Source organism: Danaus plexippus, chromosome 20 (assembly GCF_018135715.1).
Source record: "Danaus plexippus chromosome 20, MEX_DaPlex, whole genome shotgun sequence".
NCBI lineage: Eukaryota > Metazoa > Arthropoda > Insecta > Lepidoptera > Nymphalidae > Danaus > Danaus plexippus.
In genome coordinates, this window is record NC_083550.1 from 1,813,720 (window position 1) to 1,834,130 (window position 20,411).

The 20,411-nt window shown below is 33.9% G+C and overlaps 1 protein-coding gene across 4 annotated transcripts; it reads right to left on the reverse strand.

Annotated features, from left to right (window-relative positions):
• Positions 1–234: 234 nt before the first annotated feature.
• Positions 235–20,211, reverse strand: LOC116774160 (tubulin monoglutamylase TTLL4-like). 4 transcript variants are annotated; one of them, XM_061523689.1, is made up of 17 exons: positions 20,065–20,206; positions 19,344–19,850; positions 18,912–19,265; positions 18,423–18,675; positions 11,026–11,174; positions 10,428–10,606; positions 10,237–10,314; positions 9,601–9,849; positions 8,835–9,109; positions 8,197–8,404; positions 7,571–7,697; positions 6,630–6,849; positions 6,117–6,263; positions 5,443–5,541; positions 4,859–5,066; positions 4,690–4,757; positions 235–1,899 (listed from the first exon to the last, which is right to left on the reverse strand). In XM_061523689.1, the coding sequence occupies exons 2-17, from the start codon at positions 19,664–19,666 to the stop codon at positions 1,663–1,665; spliced, it is 3,174 nt and encodes a 1,057-aa protein (XP_061379673.1). In that variant the 5' UTR covers positions 19,667–19,850; positions 20,065–20,206; the 3' UTR covers positions 235–1,662. The 4 variants fall into 4 exon arrangements, with proteins under 4 accessions (XP_061379673.1, XP_061379675.1, XP_061379674.1 ...); XM_061523691.1 differs by having other exon boundaries at positions 235–1,867; positions 19,344–20,211; XM_061523690.1 differs by lacking the exon at positions 10,237–10,314 and having other exon boundaries at positions 19,344–20,210.
• Positions 20,212–20,411: the final 200 nt, after the last annotated feature.

The window sequence follows — 20,411 nt, forward strand, 5'->3', positions numbered from 1 at the left end:
AATTTTTAGGCTACCATTCCAAAATTTTTCTGTGACTTGATTTCAATAGTATGACTATCATACAAATTTTAAATATCTTACATAATAAAATAAGTTCACCTGATCGAAATATAATTGTAAGGCACGATATAAACAGAAAAATTACAAAGCGAGCAGAATTCAACGGCTTCATAGTAGTGATAAGAAAAGTATATAAACAACTTTTTACGAAAACAAAACATAAAAACAATAAAATAAATGCTGATGTATTTATTATTTAATTGTTCAGATTGAGTAAAGGCAATGTTGAGGAATTGCTTCGTTTTTTACACTGACATCTCTTTGGTTGTTAATTTTTTCTTTAAACTACCATTTCATCAGAGAATTCCAATATAACAGATTTAAAAATATATGTCAGTACTATAACATTAAATCTAGGGGCATACATTGAATGGCTTACACAAAAACCACTAACGAATTAACGGTACTTAGAAAATCAGTCCCTGGATGACATATCCATGACTACGATAAACAATTTGCTTAAATTTATAATGCCAATACAAACGATATTGTTCAGACGAATGATAAACACGGGATCGCGAAGCATATTACAACTGTTTTTTTTTTTTTTACATTTATTTACTTAAACTAATTTCATAGTATAGAATAATATTGTCTGTCATGCTCTCCCAAATGTTACATTAGAATTTCGTTTCAAAGATCACTGACTTAGCGGCTCATTCAGATTGAATTATGTTTGAATATATGATAAGAACATTCGTCATTGTACTGGCAACACATCTTAATAGATTATTAAAATAAATACGCTAAATCGGAACACGTAATGTTCAATTTAATAGAGGAATGAACTTTATAATTAATATCGATTCAATTACCAATATATATATACACGAGGGATTTAATATCGATGTGAGACAAGTGAACGACTCGATGACGTCACTCCCAACAACTCACTAAGCTAGCAATACTAGGTATACAATGAACACATCACTATATTGAAAACTTGACATTGACATTCCATTCAAAAGTCCAAAAAATGTCACAATTTCAAACTTAAGGCGAAGAAACAACCGCGTTACTATTAATAATCGAGCTGTCACATTAGATTTGTCTTTTTCATATATTAATTGTAAGATAAACAATCAGATAAGCTTCGGGAATGTCGATTAACAAAATCAATCTTGAAAGCCTTGAAAGTCAATCTTAATAACATCTGAAGTGAAAATTACAACTAACTTTAAAAATAAGCTCCTGAACAATCTTAGTTAAGATCACACGAGGCGTCAGGTAAAAGTGAAACATTTTTTTTAAAACGCGTCATGCGATCCTGTATAGGAATATAATATTTATATTTTTTAAAACCGCTTACAATTTTTTAAAATAGTTTTACTTTATATTTTAGTATTTTTTTAATACAATTTCACATACTCCATGATTACGGATATCATTTTCTTTACATTTAAATTTTACAGCACTTAATAATTTTAATTTCGATCACAATCGCAACCAGAGATATAGGGCGAAACAATGTAAATTTATTACTAGGAATAATTTCATTTTTTTTTTTCATCACCGATCGAATACACTGAACATAGTTTTCATTTCATAAAAATCTAATCATAATGACTGACATGATCCATTATTCCGATGAGATCGATGTTTCTATCTGTCATCGGTGTCGTTGTCGAGGTCTTTGAGCTGGTTCATGTTGTGGTCGGGCTCGCTAGGCCCGCGGCGGCGGCGCGGTGGTAGCGGCTGCCGGCGGGATGATGACGCAGGCCAGCGAACCAGCGGACGAGAGCTCCGACGCCAGGGATGGTATTGAGCGCTTCTCCGAGGCGGGCGGCGACGGTGCGTCCACGTCATTCTGCAACCATCCAACTGCTGAGCTGCCGCCCGCTACAACATTGGGATTGGCGAGGGGAGGGGGAAGAGTGGAAGGGGGAGAGGGAGACGGCGGGGGAGGGGGGGTAAGGCACCGTTACTCATCCGCTACTATGCCGCCACACCACCCTTGCTGTCTCATATGAAGATCAAATCAAAATTAATCATCCAATATTATGTAAATTTCAAAATGATTTTCCATAATCCAGACAGACCAAGGTTCGGTAAGCGGCACTCTATAACTACATATCTTTTCCTTCATCAAGAGAATGCACAGAAACAAAATTTGTGGACTTAAAACTGACTATATTTGTAAAACTTGAACACAATAGTATGACTTTAATTATAGCTTACAATAATTAATTATTGACAGTGACAGGCGAATGATAGTTATATCAATGATAGATGAAATTCCTTAAATGAATGAGAAAAAGAGTACATCTAGCTAAGGAAACGAGTCAATGGAGATGGTTTCTGATAGCCATTTTAACTTTTATGATATTGATATAGGAAGTCCAATGACCTTTGCCCATAAAAATCTAACCAGACTCTTTGGTAGTTTTGTTCAGCAAGGACATCGAACGAGAATATCATGCTTTACAAGTGTAATTAATACAAAAGAAAAGGTGAAAGCTTTATGTAACTATTCTGTATTAGTGATTAATAAACGGGATGAGAAAAGATTCTATATTGCCAGAGAACAGCAATGGTGTCGTGCAAAACATACAAAAATATCTAAAAATTAAAAACACATGATCAAAAAGCTGAGGAATTGGCGTAAATGCTAAAGCGAGGGGTATGTATGACCAATATATGATACAAGCACATAAATAAAGCAATATAATACACAACACAGTATATAATATATAACTATCTAAAACACCATTATGACAATACCTAGCAATTATAAAATACATCCAAATAATAAACACCTAACAAAATTTACACATCTATCAGAGACCAAAAAAATATATATATAATTAAAACACATTTTTAAAAATATCGTTCAAATAAATATTACCTTTACAATGATGTTGAAGACAATAAAATGGTTAGGTCATATACATTTCCTAACTCCCAATAGGTAGCAGACTAAAAAGAATACAGTTAATGTTACACAATAACTACATATTAACAACATACTAGCCACTTCTTATAACTCTTTATTATAGAAATACATAAGTACTAGTATTGAATACTACTCTTTGATTACATTACTGCATTATTCCAGGATCTGTTCAAAATATATTACCAACAAACTTACTAAAGTACTCCAAATTTTTATACATCTATGTAAAATATGATAAAAAACTTGTTGAGAGAAACATTTGAAGTATTCAGGGAGAACAACATTTGAGACCAATCATGCATCTATAAATATCTTGGATTTTGCTTAAAAGGAATATAAGCCAGATGATTAAAAAAATAACAACAGTATTACATGTATAATATTCGTCTTCATTCCTTCCATGATCCAATAACTAGCTATTCAAATGACTAGCTGGAATTCAAATTTCGAATTACTATTTTATCTATGGCAACCCTAAAGGTATCTTTTAGCGGTGTACCAATATTTTTAAATTTCGAACGTCTACATAGTCTAGTATTTTATTAGCGGTGAACAATTTTCAAATTTCGAACGTCTACAAATTCTATGTTAGCCCTAGCGGTGTACAAAACGCTATATCGCCCGACGTTGCCATATTCGCTCGGAACGTTCCTATCTACGCACTTACTGTGAGCGACGTGTTTACAACCCAAGTACGCTCGCCTGAGAGCACTTGTGACTTTGCCCTGATTGCCACAACAAATAATAACAGAACTTTATTCATCATTGAACTATATGTACATCAAATATAGATGACAAAAATTGAATTTAATCAGATTCGAAATATAAAATTGCATGACTTGCAGATGTTGTATATCATCCACTAATTGATAATGTGAATAATCATGCTCAAAATAAAAAATCTCACCACACTAACTCCAGGATTCCCCTGCAATTATAACACTTGTTCACTTAGTTCCTATTACAATATAACTAAGGCAGTGATATATAATATAAACATTTATAGTTATATAATAAAATTAATACGATATATAATAATACATATAAAATAAATAATAATACGGAATAATCTCACATACAATCTTTACTATTTTATTTTAAATGACTTTAGTTCTTATACATTATTTAAATAGTCTGAGATCAGATTTACATGAAGTTGTTAGATCTATGTTTTTTATTATTATTTTTATAAAGATTGCAAGTGACTTACATACAATAGACGATACAACTGACCCAACCACCGATAGATATTAAAATATATAGAGAGGACATGAACAGAGGATTGCTGCCACGCTCAAGTCGCTAACATTATTTATCTAAGTATTGACCACAAATGCTAGTTTAATTTTCATTCACAGATTTATTGATTTTATTATATTAAATTATTTAATATCTTCCATAACAGCACAGTAATTTTATAATTTTATGAAGCTAGGATATTTTTTTTATTATATATGAATTAATTATGTTTTATTGATAAAATAATTAGATGAAGTTGTTAAGAGGGTAATCTCCATGCTTTTCGGGACATTATGTCAACAGCATGATCGTCCTCAGAGACGCATCAACATGACATACAACACGAGCGTGACAGCAGCGCGTGCGAGGTGACGGGCGGCGCGTGCTAACGCTAGGGCGAGAGCGGGGCGACTGACGGGCGGGGAGCGTGCAGGAGAGGTCCTCGGCGGGGGTGAGGGGTGGGGGCTGCGGGACGAGGGGTCGGGAGGGGGGGTTACCTTTAACGGTACGGGGGGCACCTCCAGGTGGTAGCCGATGTCGCAGAGATTACGCAACAGCTCGATGCCTGAAAATATAGTGATAGCATAAAGAAATGGTCGCTCTGGCTTGCATATTTACATTAGAATATATGTACTTTAATTCAAAAGTTACGTTAATTATATGAACCTGGTTCTCTATAGTCGCAGTATCTGCTCTCCCAGGCGTCGAACAGTCTGTTATAGTACCGTGGCCCTACCAGGAAGGTCAGGTATTTATGCGTGTTCTTTGTAGGGAACACTCGCTCCATGGAGTCTATCTGCGTCAGTTCGTCTTCAGCTTGTATGAGGTGTCGGACATCGTCGGGGGTCAAGGTTGATAAGATGTCCCTTAGATACTGAAAAATCACATATTTTATTGAATGTTTAATATTATGAATTTTTTTGAGGTCCAAATATTATTAACGGTATTATAACATTCAGAACACAGTCTTCGCAAAAAAAATAATATATATTTTTTTAACTGGTTTCATTATAACTATTAGTCCAATTGTTTTTGTTTTTAGGTAACACTCGTATTAAAATTTATGAAGAAAGTATAGAACGACAAATACATCTTCACGGGCAGGGTTTGAACCTGCTGTCGCCGATATATAACAATTTAAACGTCATTATGTCAAAGAATCTTACATTTCACCCTTTTTTTTCTTTGAAAATCCACAAGAAATATTGTATCGTTATATAACACTATTAAAGCCAAATCACAGTCCTTACCAGATCTCTGTCTTCCATGTGTGTGTATATAATATGTTTATCGCGTTCTTCCTTCGACAGATACACCGTATACAGTCTACTGTCGTACGGCAAACCATTCTGCCGAGCAAAAAAAGTTGTTGAAATACAATTTTTTAATAGTACATGTTCAAATTGATATATATAGTACTGATAGTTTTGTAATGCTCCGGACTATGTGTAAGTGGTATTTTATTTCATTGTTATTGACTATTGCCTGTGTTTGGATACTAAGTATTGTTAAGTTTTATCAGAATGACTGTTTTTGAATCACAGAAGAGTTTGGAACTTCCAAATATATCATGTCAACGACGGTTAATTCTCACAAGTTACCCATTGAATCATTCAACAGGTAGGATTGCCAGAAACCAATCATTTTTTTAATAGTTCAGACCGTCACCGCAGGTCTAACATTTATAAAATATTTTATATGGCATTTAATTAATTAATTTTTATTTTAAATCATCTCATGATATGATCTTGTTACTAAATTCTGTATTCTAAAATGTTCGATGCTATGCCAGATCCGATTTAAATAATCCGATTTTATTATATATATATTGGGTATATTCTTCAGGGTGACTATTCTCGTATATTAAAACAGTGCCTAGGTTATATTGAGTCAGTAGTAGTAATGGGTCTAAGCTACCACTAACCAGTCGGCCGTGTTCCCTGGCGAGGGCGTCGAGGCTGGTGCGAGGCGGCACATGGAACTGCGCCACGTTCAGCACTGTTCGAACTAAAGGACCTTTCACGTGAGTATCCAGGGGTGACGCTGAGTGAAGACTGGGTGATATGTTCACCTGGAAACGAAGGAAGAGGCAATTATTCAGATATATTAATATATTATATATAAGAAACATTATCACAACACCATGTGCATCAATAAACTTTGGTTACAAAACCTATTTGACTAATATATATATATAATAAGTATAATTTAATACTGAGGTTGATAAAGAGACTTATGTAGATGAATGTAGATGTGATTTGATGAGTGTATAATAGGAATACAAAGTCAAAAAAAACTATCAGGCTTAACTGCTGAGGTCATATGGACAAAATAATTCCAAAGTAATTGAATATTGGAACACATCTATTGTCTAATAATGGACCGAGTTAAAACAAAAGGAACGTCTTTTTTTATAAACATCAAACACAAGCGTCACCTCCAGCAGCCAAGGTTTGAGATCTTCGTCCAAGAGTACATCAATGCCGAATAGCTCGTAACAATTGTATCGTGACGTTATATTGGCCTTGGTCAAGGAGCTGATGCTGGCCTCTCCGGATATGATCGTCTTTATCACCAGGTCCTTTATGGACTCCCATAACAACTCTGTGTCAACTTTCTGTTCAGTCTTAAGGTATTGGAATAGAGTTTGCAGAGTCCTGAAATTGTTAAAAAAATGTTTTTTACTTGACTTGACTTTCGCGAGTGTTCATTGATATAAAACTAATATTATTTTGATTTACTACGCGTTTATAATTATTTTTAACAATGACAGACATTATCATCTCGTCTGCCCGTGATCACGGTGGCGAAGTAACCGAAGCGTCGCGTCGGGAGTATGTTGTCAAAAATAACTATAAACGCGTAGTAAATCCGAATAATATAAATTATATACGTAATACATTTGCTATATACTTTAGCAAAACTATATATCGTACAAGGTTTTGCTAGCTTCTAATATTTTTTTTAGTTTTTCTAAATAATATTTTTACTACATATTAGTGGTGATATTACAATTACCCTTATATAAACAATGTTTACACGTTTTGATGGATAAAGACGGCGCGAAATCAAAAAACAACAATAATAGTTACTTCCGCGTACATATGCAGCATAAGACCAAGAAATAGTCGCAATAACATACGATTAATATACCTTTCATATATAAATAACCTTCATATATAAATAACCTTTATATATAAGAAACTATTCATTGTAGAATGATCTACACATATCTCTTGAACACTCCATTAGAAACTAATTCTTATAATCTATCACAGAATAAAGAAAACGTCCATTAAACAGAAGTTGCATTCAGGGTCTAGTTTTGTGACCTTCATAAACTATGTGTCATATTAAGTGTTTAGCGCATGTCCTAACCACTTGTGTCCCTCGCAGGCCGCGAAGTCCTCGTTCGGCGTGTAGTTCTTGGACAGTCTGTTGATGGAGTAGTTAGTCAAGTGCATGTATCTGTCGTTCAGGGACGTTATGTCGTCGTTGTACTTCACTGGAAAATTTAACAACATTTGTATGAAAAATTAATATTTAATGTTATTTTTAATAATTTTTTTTTTTCTAATTATATTAAATTTGATAATTGATTGTTGAAGTGTAACTTCATATGCGACTTCCAACAAGGTTGAGTGTAACGTTTATCGCTCCTTGATAAAAAGAGAGAGCGAGGGGGAATGCGAGGCGCTCGAAAGAATACGGGCAATCCATTGTGACTTGTAAATGTTCATAAAATTTGTCTTAAAGAAACATAGAAAAAAAATTATAAATTTATAAATAAATTTCCACTCCTTCCTGTTTTTATGCCAACATTACGAAGTTTCAAATCTTTACTCCACGCACAATATTTTTTTATTTACTTGTTTATTTAATTTGATTTGATCTGTAATCTAACTTAACTAAAATTCAAATTTCCTCTGAATATATGAACGAAGTAATTTTTATACATTACAATATGTATTTAGCATTAATTTTTAATTTAAAAAAAAACTAACCTGAAGCAAATCTGGCCAGTCCATCCTTGTACAGGTATATTCGTAGCGGATGCACTGATGTAACTAATACGTACAAGCGAAGGTCAAACTTGCTGCCGTTGATGAGGTACGGCTTGGACACGTAGCGCTGGACCACTACCGGTTTCTTCTTAGGTATCTGAGTCCATCGGGAGACTACCTTGATGCCGGTACCTCGGGCGGAGGCTGGCTGGAATTGTATCATTCTTTCTTTTAAATAAAACTAACATTTTCGAATACCACGCGTTTATAATTTTCTTAGCTATGTACATACTCCCGGCGTGTCGGTTACTTTGCAGCGATTGTGGCCATGGGCGGTTGAATAAAAATAACTTTTGAAGCGTATTATATTCGAAAGTCTTTGACATCATTCATTAATCAAAGATAAGAGTAATTGTAACAAATGTACGTAGTAAGTTTTTGAAATTTCTGAATTTGAAGGTCACTAACGAGTAAATGAACTCCTCGTGAGTTTGTTCGCGAGAAAAATATAATCTCATTTAGTTACGACAGTTGTGACTGAATTTTGTGATGAATATGATTTCCGATATAGTGACGTACAGTACGCCGTGAGTCTGATGAGGAAACGAGTCAACACTAAGCATAAACAAATCTGTTACCGGTTTTATGATCCACTTCTCGTTGTTAGCGGCGTACTTCTCCCAGTCGTGTTTCAATATTTTCAGATCGTGAGGCAGGACGTATGTTTTGGGCATGATACCGAACTCGCTGACCCCGTGTCTAGACGCCAACTTCTGTAGGTTCCTCCACAACCGGTCCTTGCGTCCTATCTGGAAGGTTCCTGGGAAGTGGTTCATCTTCTGCCCGTCTTTGATAGCGCGGAACATGATAGATTTCATGTGTTTTCCCCATATACCGATCCAATCCACGGTTTCTGTAACGAATGATTTTTATGTCAATTAATAAACCTATAATAACAGACGTATACTAGCTCCGGGTTGTCGGCACACCCTCTGCGATCGACTCCCTCTCAAAGCAATCAAGCAACACGCAATCGGAAATTAGCCCTTCCGTGATCGCACCCTCAGAACGCCTTCCGTCCATCATTTATTTCTAATGACATATTAATTATAGCAATCAAATTTTACGTTCAGCCATTATTGCTTAATGTGATCAGTGAGTCAGAGCTATAATTAAAACCATTACACTTTATAATATTTTAGGAGACTTCATTTGTTACTATTTTTGGCTGTATGACAATGAGTCATATTTATAGGAATAAAAGTTTATCACGAACTAGCTTTGAGCCGCGTATTCACTCACAGAAATCTTGTAAAATAATTGAAAATAGCCATTATAAGATTAATTTAATAATAAATGGTGAGATGTATATTTATCACACAAAGATGTTTTCTGTATAGCAACCTTCTTGGGGGCACTCGGATGTGTCGCACTCGCTCTTGACCAATCTGAACCCCGAGTTGGTTAACGTCTTCTTGACAACTATCGGTGTGATTGTGGTCAACTTCCACTTGAGGTGTTTCTGTATGGCCATCGGCATTTTGAGTGGAGCGGTGTCATCGTGACTTATAAACTTCAGGTATGGAGGCACTCGCGGGAACAGAGACGGCCGGAGACAGTTAGACATCGACTCGGGCAGGTGGAGGGGTGATTCTGAAAAAATATATCATGGAGATAATTACAAGATTATTTAAAAAACATTTTTCTAGCTAGTTAATACCAAACTTAGTCGATGCATCTATTTCCGTACGTTTACCAAAAGTTTGCATCATCAAACTACATACGGTCTGTTGGCAGTTTTTCGTACTTAAACCTACAACGGTAGTAGCATTTGTGAGGTTTTATGAATTAAAAACTCAAAACTTACCGTATTGAGTTTGTAAAACTTCTACTAAGGGACAGGTGTAAACCTTCTATGAAGTATATTGTAGCGTCACATTAAAATAATTCAAACAATACTATGACCCAAAACACTCCACTACAAACTAACTGACTGACTAAAAACTATCTTATAATATGTATATTGAATGTTAGGTGAACCTTTCCGAGTGGGAATATTTTTGAAGGGATTTGTCGTATGTAAAGTGGTCAAGAACATATCCTTGTTAATAACTTTCTCTGAAACATTAATAAATATGTTTTTACATCTTATAATTGTTTTTCTTAATAATTATAATTTTATATTGTATATATGCTGTATACTATATATGTATGTATACTATATATGTTACCTTTAGACGCAGCCTTCTTGGGAGACACGAGGGTGCCGTTGAGTTTAGTCGCCAGCTTCACCACGGGGTTTTTGTCTGCGTCATTATGCAGCTGTTTGTCCGTCTTGTCTACTTCCGTTTCGGTTTCCATTTTCCAGGTGTCCACTGTCGGATCCGGGGATGGCGAGCGGCTGTGAGAACTGAAAAACGTCATTTTAATAAAATTCATTTGGACAGTTTGAAAAGTTACTAGTAAATCATTAATACTGCGACATGCAGACAGTTTACGATCTCCACTTGTCCACACTTCACATTCGAAATTAATCTTTATTTCAGGTTATTTATATCTGAGGTCACATTGTTCTCTCACCATTGTGAAACCAAAATAATGTAAAATATATACTCAAGGAATCCGAAATTCTTATCGAACACGTTAATATACAAAATGAAAAATTGATTTCGTTTAGGAATTTACCGTCGTTATTAGTTCAACTGTGAAAAAAAGCTGAAGTAAATGAAGCTCAGGAAAAAAAAAATATATATATATATATACACAACACTATAATTGATGTAGTAAAATGGTTACATCGAGATATTGTCATAGTATGAAGGCACTCACTCATCAGCTTCCTCTTGAGTGCTGATCGTGGTCTTCGTCTTGGTTTTCTTTTTTTTCTTCTTCTTGGTGACGGTGGTTGGTGTCACAGAACTCACTGGCAGCGCGGGGCTGTGAGCCGGTCTCGTAGGAGTATGCGTCTCTTGACGAGGCTTATGACATATAACATACAAATTAATATAAACCAGCTTTAATTTTACATAAAACATACATTTTTACTTCGTAATTTGTATAGAATTTTAATATTATTTATCTGTTTATTGATGTACATGATTTTAATCAAGCATACTTGACAAAAACACGCGTCGTAATCACATCGTCAACCAGCTAGCACGCTAGCAGGACACCTGACAAAATATAAATGAAACAGGTTGACAATAAAAAGCGAAATCGAATACAAATAGATTTTATACAGAAATAACCAATCTAGAAATTTAGAAGCCGTACGATGTTCGAAATTACACATATTTTTGGCAACCGACTCCAGTACAAAAGGCATAGCCATTTAACTCACTAGCACTGAACTGGACACATAGCCGAATTATATATTAAATAACTAATCGCTAATCTATCAAGCATCCAAAGTTTAAATGCATCGTATTGACATTTTGTATTGGCATAGAGCCCGGCTCGAAGACATGAACCGTCGAGTCTAGCTGTGAGAGCCTCATAACAAACACATAAGGAATGTTACATTAAGGTAGGAGGTGTAATTCTTGTGATGAATTGGTTTATTTTAAGATAATGTATAGCACACGACCTACGTCAGATGTATAACGAGAGCACTCGTCAGATGCTGGAATTCGGATGCGTAGAGTATGATAATAAATTATTACAAATTAAGACTTGGTTTTGTAAATTTAACGTTTTTTTTTTATTACCGTAATCGAGAGTATTTCACAAACTTAATAGTTACAAAGTGGCCGTCTCTGACCTATATAAAAAGTGGGATACAATTATCAAGTAACATCGTATTTATTTATCGCATTGCAGCTGTTCTGGCTGAGCAGCCTAAGGATGCGATTACATCTTCAATTTATTAACAAAAAATTTAAATTCTATAGTAATATTATTCGTTGGCAATTAATACATTTATTCCTATTTTTAATTTAAAATTAAGTTGAACTACCACTTACTGTTTTGTATACCTTAGCGAAAAACGCCCTTATTTTAATGATATTACCATAAATACGGCGATAAAGAATCAATTAACTCAAACCCAATTCGTCTTGGCTGTTTAATTTCGAATTAATGCCTACTAAGAAAAGAAAAATTAAAATGTTTTATAATTAAACCTAAAAAAATACCAGATAATTTGAAACTTACAGCATGACATAATTTCAATATAATCTTCTTTAGAGATGGCATTATGATAATTATGTGAATCGACAATACGACACTCCTCTATATTAAGATTATAAAATCGTAAACAAAATTCACAGGGTCGCGACACACTGACAGACACTAAAACAATTATTATATCAGCGACACTCTAAAACTGTCGCCGCGGCACGACGCGTACGAAAAAAAAATCTTAAATAAAAGAAACTTCCGCAAACCGTAGATCAGACGGCGTTTGTGTAAACAATTTACATTGTGCAAAATTGCCTTAGGATGATCGCACACGAGCGATAAAATAAACGCGTATAGTGATACGATGTTTGTTACAATATTTTTAATGGATTAATAAATGTCTACACATTAATACACATTAATAGACACATTAATAGATGTAAGACATTTTTTATTCTAATCTGTGTAACGGGAACCAAAAATTACGTTTTGTTGCTGAAGGTTCACTGGACTTTATCGTTCTGTTACTAAAACGTTGTAACTGACTTCACCCCTTTTCAGTCGCATTTTATTCTCTCTTATAGAACGCCTAAGCGGTACTTTTTGAGTATCACATAGCTATAATATTTTCGACCTTACTGCTATAATCATAAGACTACTTACGATACAAACGTGCCATCATTGACGCCGTGCTGGGATGTGCCAGGTGTTTAACAAAACCGTGAAATAGCATCAAAACATAACTTATCATTTCTAATTTGTTTAAATAATTAGCATGAAAAAAAAAAATGACACAAAGAAAATGTTATACCCTGAACATGTATTGGATAGTTAAAAAACATACTTTGATTAACACATCCAAGAATGTGTAATAATTCAATTGACACAAAAAAATATATGAAAATAGTTTCCGAGATACCTTTTATATAATCAACGGTATCGTGTTACGTTATCACTCTATTTTTAATTAACACTTATCATATAATTGGCTTCTAAATCTTTTTATCCTTCACAAAACTAGATTGCAGTTAAATGCCGCAATTATAAGATTTTCACAAACAAAACTATGTAATGGTTAAGCGGCTGGAAAGTTTAATTAAAAAAAAACCTTCAAAAAATTCCATGAACATAACATATTTTGAATATATATCTTTATTTATAGAATAATACTGTAGCCTGTAGGTGTGTTTATCACTCAACTCCTAAACGGCTGGACCGATTTGAAGGAATTTTTACGCATTTGGGCGATGCCTTAGATGGCTTAGATTCACAAACCAGCCCGACAGATGTCGCTGTACACGGTATCTAGGTTATTGAAAATAAAATGCTGCAACCTAGATAGGTTACTATACCTTTTGTTTTAACACACTTGATACATGTCTATTTGAGTGCCTCTCTGAAGTTCACGAGGAAGGATTCGCGGGCAAAAACTAGTATATATATACTCGAGCCCGTCCTTTGAACCGCAAAATAATTTGCTTTGACATATTTTACGTAACTGGCAGCGCCATCTAACGTCTATATTGCGTGACTTCAGACAAAACACGACTGTTATCGAGTCATACCTTCTTGGAAGCCACAAGAAATTCAAGAATAAACTCTCACCGAATTATTATTCTTACACATCCTATTGTTAATTTTTATTAACAATATTTACGAACATTTGTGTACGAGTTGACAACTGCACATACGTCATTCATACAAACTTACAGGTTTCATTATATATATATATATATATAACACAATATAATATATTGAAATTATAATAATATATGTACATAGGCATATAACAGAGTCGAGCAATACCATGAAAAATTGAGGCCAATCCCATAAATATTGTTGGTTGGATACAAATATCAAGATATTTACCATTATTATTTCAACCACTCTTGCTTATGCTAACAGAGTTATAAATATACTTTAAATTCGTATTATTTCTCATATTTTATACAAATAACACAAATAATACTCTCAGACACTTGTATGTTGTGCCGCCGTCGAAGATCAGCAGACCCGATGACGGACTTACGGTTCCAGAATTACAATATTTTATAAATAATAGAGTTAAACGTTCTTTTAACAGAAGAATCGATGTATTGTTGAAGCATATACGAGATATGGGACCTATGAAAATCATTTTTAAAATGATTTTTTATTGTGTAAAGCAATGACATGACAAATGAATGGAGAAATTTCAATATATATATTTATAACGAAATATTAAAGATGAGCAAAATTTTTGATTAGCCAATTAATAAAATATAATTATAACTTGAATGATAATGATCAAGATTAACCAGTATAGGGCTTAGGCCATACGTAAGTGCAAGGGCAGCAACGTAAACCGATTACATCGACGTACTCATAAAACGAATAATACAGAAGCAAAAAACAATATTGCTCCCTAACAATTAGTGAAGGGTGTATTTAAATTATCACACCAGGAGTTCGTTATTGAAGTTTGTATTGATTTTTCACTGACCTATATAGGCTAAATTAGATTGTAAGTCAAAAGCTTCTACATATAGAACTAAATAAATGTATACTGTGTTTAAATATAAGGATTAGCTACAGATTAATTAATATATATATATATATATATATACACGTGTGTGTACACCCACATTTGTTTGTACATATTTTATAATAGGCTTATCTCTCGTTTCTTGCTTACGTATTAAAATTTTTCATTAGTTCAAACTCTATGCGACAAATTTATATGAAAAATAATACAAGGAATCTTAGTAACAAAAATAAATTAATATCACAACTTTATATAGAATATTATACGATGGGAAGAAATAATGAACGTCTTTACTTACTGTGTTCAATATTTTTAAATCAATTCTCAGTAACGGAATTATAAGTATAATATATGCTTCATTACAATAGATTTGTCTAAAAACGCTCACATAAATATTATTTTAAAGCTCGTTAAGATTTTCTATTTCCGTAATGCTTTTTATCTACCTCGTCGCTCGTGTAACGTAATCCTGAGACCTCCTCAAAGACTATGTTTATATATTACGAGTTAAATTCAGCGTTCATTACGAAGTGGGTTTTTCAAAGTATTATTTACAGACTTCGAGATTCACTTTGATAATTAAAAAAAAAAATAGCTTATGCAGACTTTAAGATCAGATGAACGCGAGGTAATGAACCAAAGTCCAAAATAATTCCACTTACACTGACGACGTCATTATTCAAACCAAATTACAAGGATGTTTCAAATCTCAATAGATTTAGATAAATCTTATCATCTAATACCGGCCTTGGAAATCATATGTTTTTAGGTTTAAGACTTTTACCACGCTATTTATTTTATTTTTTATTATTAATATTTTTTTTATATATAGGTACATAAAAGAAAAATAAAATCGAATGTAGCAATCTCTAAAATTTATCTTATCTTTTATTAAAAGGATCGCTTTACTTTACTTGTCTACGACGTATAAAATTCCTAGAACCACAATGCATTGATAATTATTTACGTGGTATTGGTCAAGTATAGTATGTTTATAGATAAAAAAAAATGTCAAAAAATAATAACAAGCAAAGTAGTAGACAAAAATATTAAACGTAATTTTTTTGGATTTTAAGAAATATAAGTGGTAATTATTAGAGTTTTTTTATCGACCATATAGGATATTTTGGACCATATAGGCCAGAAGATAGTATCCATTGTGATGACTTATCGTATGGAACACCTATAGCATCTACATCCAGTTCCAAACGACTAACAACTCTCAAACATTATGGGAGACTACGATAACTATCCAATGACGTAGAAGAACTAAATCTCTATCAGTATTATCCCGGAGAAATAACTTATTTGTATAAAACTAGAATTTTGAAGGAAAAAATGCCTGAACTGTTGTATACAGCTTCACAAGGATCCTATCTGATGTTAATTGGAACAGAAATCAAACACTAAACACATTATCTCAGTTAAAAGCTATTCACATTTGACTTGAAGACATCCTACTGGTAAGTGGAAGGAAACAGACTACCCCTCTGTTATAATTATTTGAGAGGAAATAGGATCTAGAAAGAGGAATTAGGAAGTTCTGCATTGACGGAATAAAGCTCCGATGGTAGAAACCTAACTAGTATCGGCAACCGTCAGTAAGGAATTGGTTCATTAGACGGCTTTGAAACGTACATGCCCAAGTTGTATTAAATACTAGTAGCAACAGTAAAAAAAAATATGTTTTAAAACTGTTCTCCGAGTTCATTCTTTCTTTATAGCAGAATCTGATGTATTTGGTAGAGATTTATTCAACAGATGCACCAAAATCCAAAGGTTGAGAATCTCGTAGCCTCAGCGTAAATAACATACCCGCAGGACTCTCATTTTGGTAAGGAATTTCTCAAAACTATAAGATTATTAAAAAAAGAAATAAAGTGGAAATTGCCTAAGAAATTAAATGCTAAAACTATTTAAAGTTACCAAGCACTATCCTGTGTGGAATTGAGTGTTCTTAGAAGCACTCACACAACGCATACCATCGAAACAGAAAAGATATCTATCCGTGAAAAGAAAATCTGTACTGAAAAAATTTTATAAGAAGCTGTTAGTCATGGAAGCAAGCAAAAAAGTTTATTGTACCAAAAAGTTTATCTACGAGAGACGATCTCTAAATCAAACTTTTGACCACATAGAAAAAGTAATCACTGAAATAACTGTAACCCAACAAGTAGAAGCTATAAGGCAATAAACATTATAATTTATAAGCCAATTACGGGCCAATAAAAAGACAACATCTTCTTCCATTCTCAACTTGGAACCTTAATCTCACAAAAAAATATTCTTGAAACATCTTGGTAACACTGGGAAGTAATGTCGCTGTATTTATTACTAAGGAAGCAGGTTAACTCGAGAACTAAAATTTGAACCCATGAATTTTTGGGCATCAGGCAAAACTCATTTCATTCAGAAGACGAAAGACTTAAACCAAAGTGTGTTTTTGGAAAAATAACCTAATGTCTTTGCTGAAAAACTGGCTATCTCATAATTAGTAACTGCTGCCTGTTACTCCAATAATAGCTGGATGGTACATTAAACACATATGATTGCAATAGCACTTCACAATTTTATGAAATTGAGGTGTACCAGAAAATTCTATTTTAGCTCAAATACTCTATAGAATCTAAGGAGCTTATTAAAATGAAGAACATAGTTTCACAACAACTCGCACATATGGATATGACATGGCAACAATGTATAATAGTTCTGAATCAACTCCGCTTCAGCTGGGTTGATATTAAAGTTGTACTAGTTAAAACAATATCGATTAAACAATATCAATAAAATTGATAAAAGTGTAAAGGTAATTAACCTATCTAGGAGAGATAATTGATAAATTCATCAGGTAGTTTCACCTACACATCAAAGAATATTGGGGAAAATTTGGCGTTCCCACAAAACATAGAATGACACTATTGATTATGACTATAAGCAAATATCATATTAAATTTTGCAGCAATACACATGAACATAAGTGAGATTGAAAATGCAAATTAAAAAAGTAGCCTAAAAACAACCACCCACATTTGCTCAAAGTGCAAAACAAAAGAGGACACTATTATTGGACCAGTCCAATTAAAGCATATGTAATAGACACCCAGTATATCAGTAATGTCATAATAGAAATAGAAAAAGAAAAATATAAAAATGTCACACAATCACACATAAACTGAATGTATTTTTTTGAGATTGGGAAATATAATGATAAGTGCAAAACAATAATGGGTAACAAACAGTCAACATAAATGTAGGCAAAACAAACAATACAAATTGAATTGTTCATATTAGATACCTTATAATATTGAAACCTTTGAATTATAATTCATGGTGACAACATATATACTCGTAAAAACCTAAGAATAAATAAATATAAAATAAAATAAAAGAAAATCAAAAACTGCCTCATGTTCAATATGTTTATAGTCTAGACAACCAAAAATGAGACACAACTAAATCATTTATACTATAACCTTATAATGCATATTACGCACCATATAACAAGATAAGTGCTGCCAATGTAAGTATAAAAAAAGTATCTTTTATTTAATATGCTAGCAATATGACATTTTAATACACTCACCATATCAACAACAGGTACATCATTGACCGTTTCACTGTTTATTGCGGACGTCCTTAACAAATGTACTCTGTATGCTTCATCTTTAGGTGTAACTATGACTTGGTTTTGACAATTGCATCTGCTCTTAGGATAGTTGGTTGGAGATTTTGCCCTAGGGGTATTACCGAGAGCGGCTATAGCAGTTCCATATGAATATCCAGTACCAGAATTATCTTTAGCCCGCTTCATGTTACTAGATCTATATGAAAGGTGACTGAAAAAGAAATGAACATTAATGAGTTGTCGTTATATGAAAATATTTTTAAGCCATACTTTTTTTTGGTTTTTCACATAGCAATGTTATGAAGTTTATAAAATTGTGTGTCAACGATATGTCAAAACATCAAAACCATCCTGATAATAATAAGATGACATTATCCTGGGTTAAGTTTACATTTACAATGTTTCATATTATATAAATAGGTAAAGCCATATAACCTTAAAACCTACCCATCATATCCCGGTAAGGATGAACCAAGATGAAAACTACAATAAAAATTATCAGATTCACTGGATGCTCTCTGTCTCCTGCGTCCTTCTAATGCAGATTTGGATTCCTGATATGATCTATTTTTAGGTTTCTTTAATATACTTTGCGGCTGTGTCTTAGGCAAAGGATTATTGAGTATTGACTTTAAAGGCTGTTTGGTCATAGGAACCTCTATCATTTCCTGGTCCACTTTCTCAAGCAATTCCTCAACTTTAGGTAGACGGCTGTCATCTAGCTTATTGTTTGATAATGTGGTGACTAACAATGGACGAATGGGACTAGTTCTTTGATATTTCGTTCTTCCTGGCTGGTAACTGAATAAAAAAAAAATTATAATTTATAAGTTGGTCATTTACTAGGTTATTAATTTAGGTTATGGCTTCAAAACTAACCCATGGCGTAAGTTACTTTCGTGTGCCATAACGTAGTCGCCGTTCTCAGCGGGCAGTGAGCACTCGTGGTCGAACCTCTCAAATCGCTCGTAACTGTTGTTCAAGGTAAAGTGGCTTTTATTTAATGCACGGCACTGGCGATATTCGGGTCTATGCAACTCCCTCGTCGCATCCTCATATGGAGACCGATCGACACCTTCGCTGCGGCAGCGCCGTCTCAGCACACGCGCCGGTCCTCGCCCTGACCACTCAAAAACTGACCGCAAAGGATCGCACGCCTCGAACCCGGCCTCGTAGCTTGGGCACGTTCTCATGCCATCCATATCCGCGCTTATTCGCAATGCATCATCGAATGCCACCACAACTACCAGGAATTTCACTATTGCACTACTAATTTTTTTAAATCCTCAGAAAAATGGACGGCCAGGGTCAGGCGTCGAGGAGGCCAGACGACAGCTGACAGATCACTGTTTAACAATTACAAAACGTGCCAGCTCTCCCGCCAAACTTGAAAGAAAAAAATATTTTTTCTTTAAAGAAGTTTACATAGTTTTTCGAAAAACAAGCATATCGCCCCGAAGACTACTTTCAAACCGCGTATACACCGTTAATTTTGCTATACGTGCTTTCAGTAATGGCGATGGTGATATTATTGGGATTGATTGTAAACAATAACAGAATCTCAAATATTTTAATATTTGTGACCACTTTGTCTACCAACATAACTCTGCACATTTTCTTCCTTATCACAGCATCCTTAACTTTTGATTGAACTATAAATTTAAGATTAGGATGAAAATTATTTCTTTTCATCCACACCGAAACCCTTACCCTTACCGCTAGGTATGTGATAGTTACATGAATTTTTAAAAAATGACATTGATCTATTTTTTTGTACTACTGTCGCAAATAGGCATATCAGTAAGTTAGACAGAGGGATCCGATTAGTTCGTTTTCTTGCCACCTATATATTTTAAGTCCGCATGAAATCATAGTGCGTACTACACTCATTCATTCATACGATTGATAAATTAGTGAACACTTCAAACAAAGCTATTTGTTGCCGAG

What these genes read in the sequence shown, in the direction of transcription:
- LOC116774160 (XM_061523689.1), bottom strand. Translation starts at nt 19,666, where the DNA reads ATGGATGGCATGAGAACGTGCCCAAGCTACGAGGCCGGGTTCGAGGCG. An exon ending in CAAGAAGGCTGCGTCTAAAG is followed by an intron (nt 10,315 to 10,427) that starts GTAACATATATA and finishes TTAATGTTTCAG; the next exon opens with AGAAAGTTATTAACAAGGAT. An exon ending in ACTGGCCAGATTTGCTTCAG is followed by an intron (nt 7,698 to 8,196) that starts GTTAGTTTTTTT and finishes TAAATTTTCCAG; the next exon opens with TGAAGTACAACGACGACATA.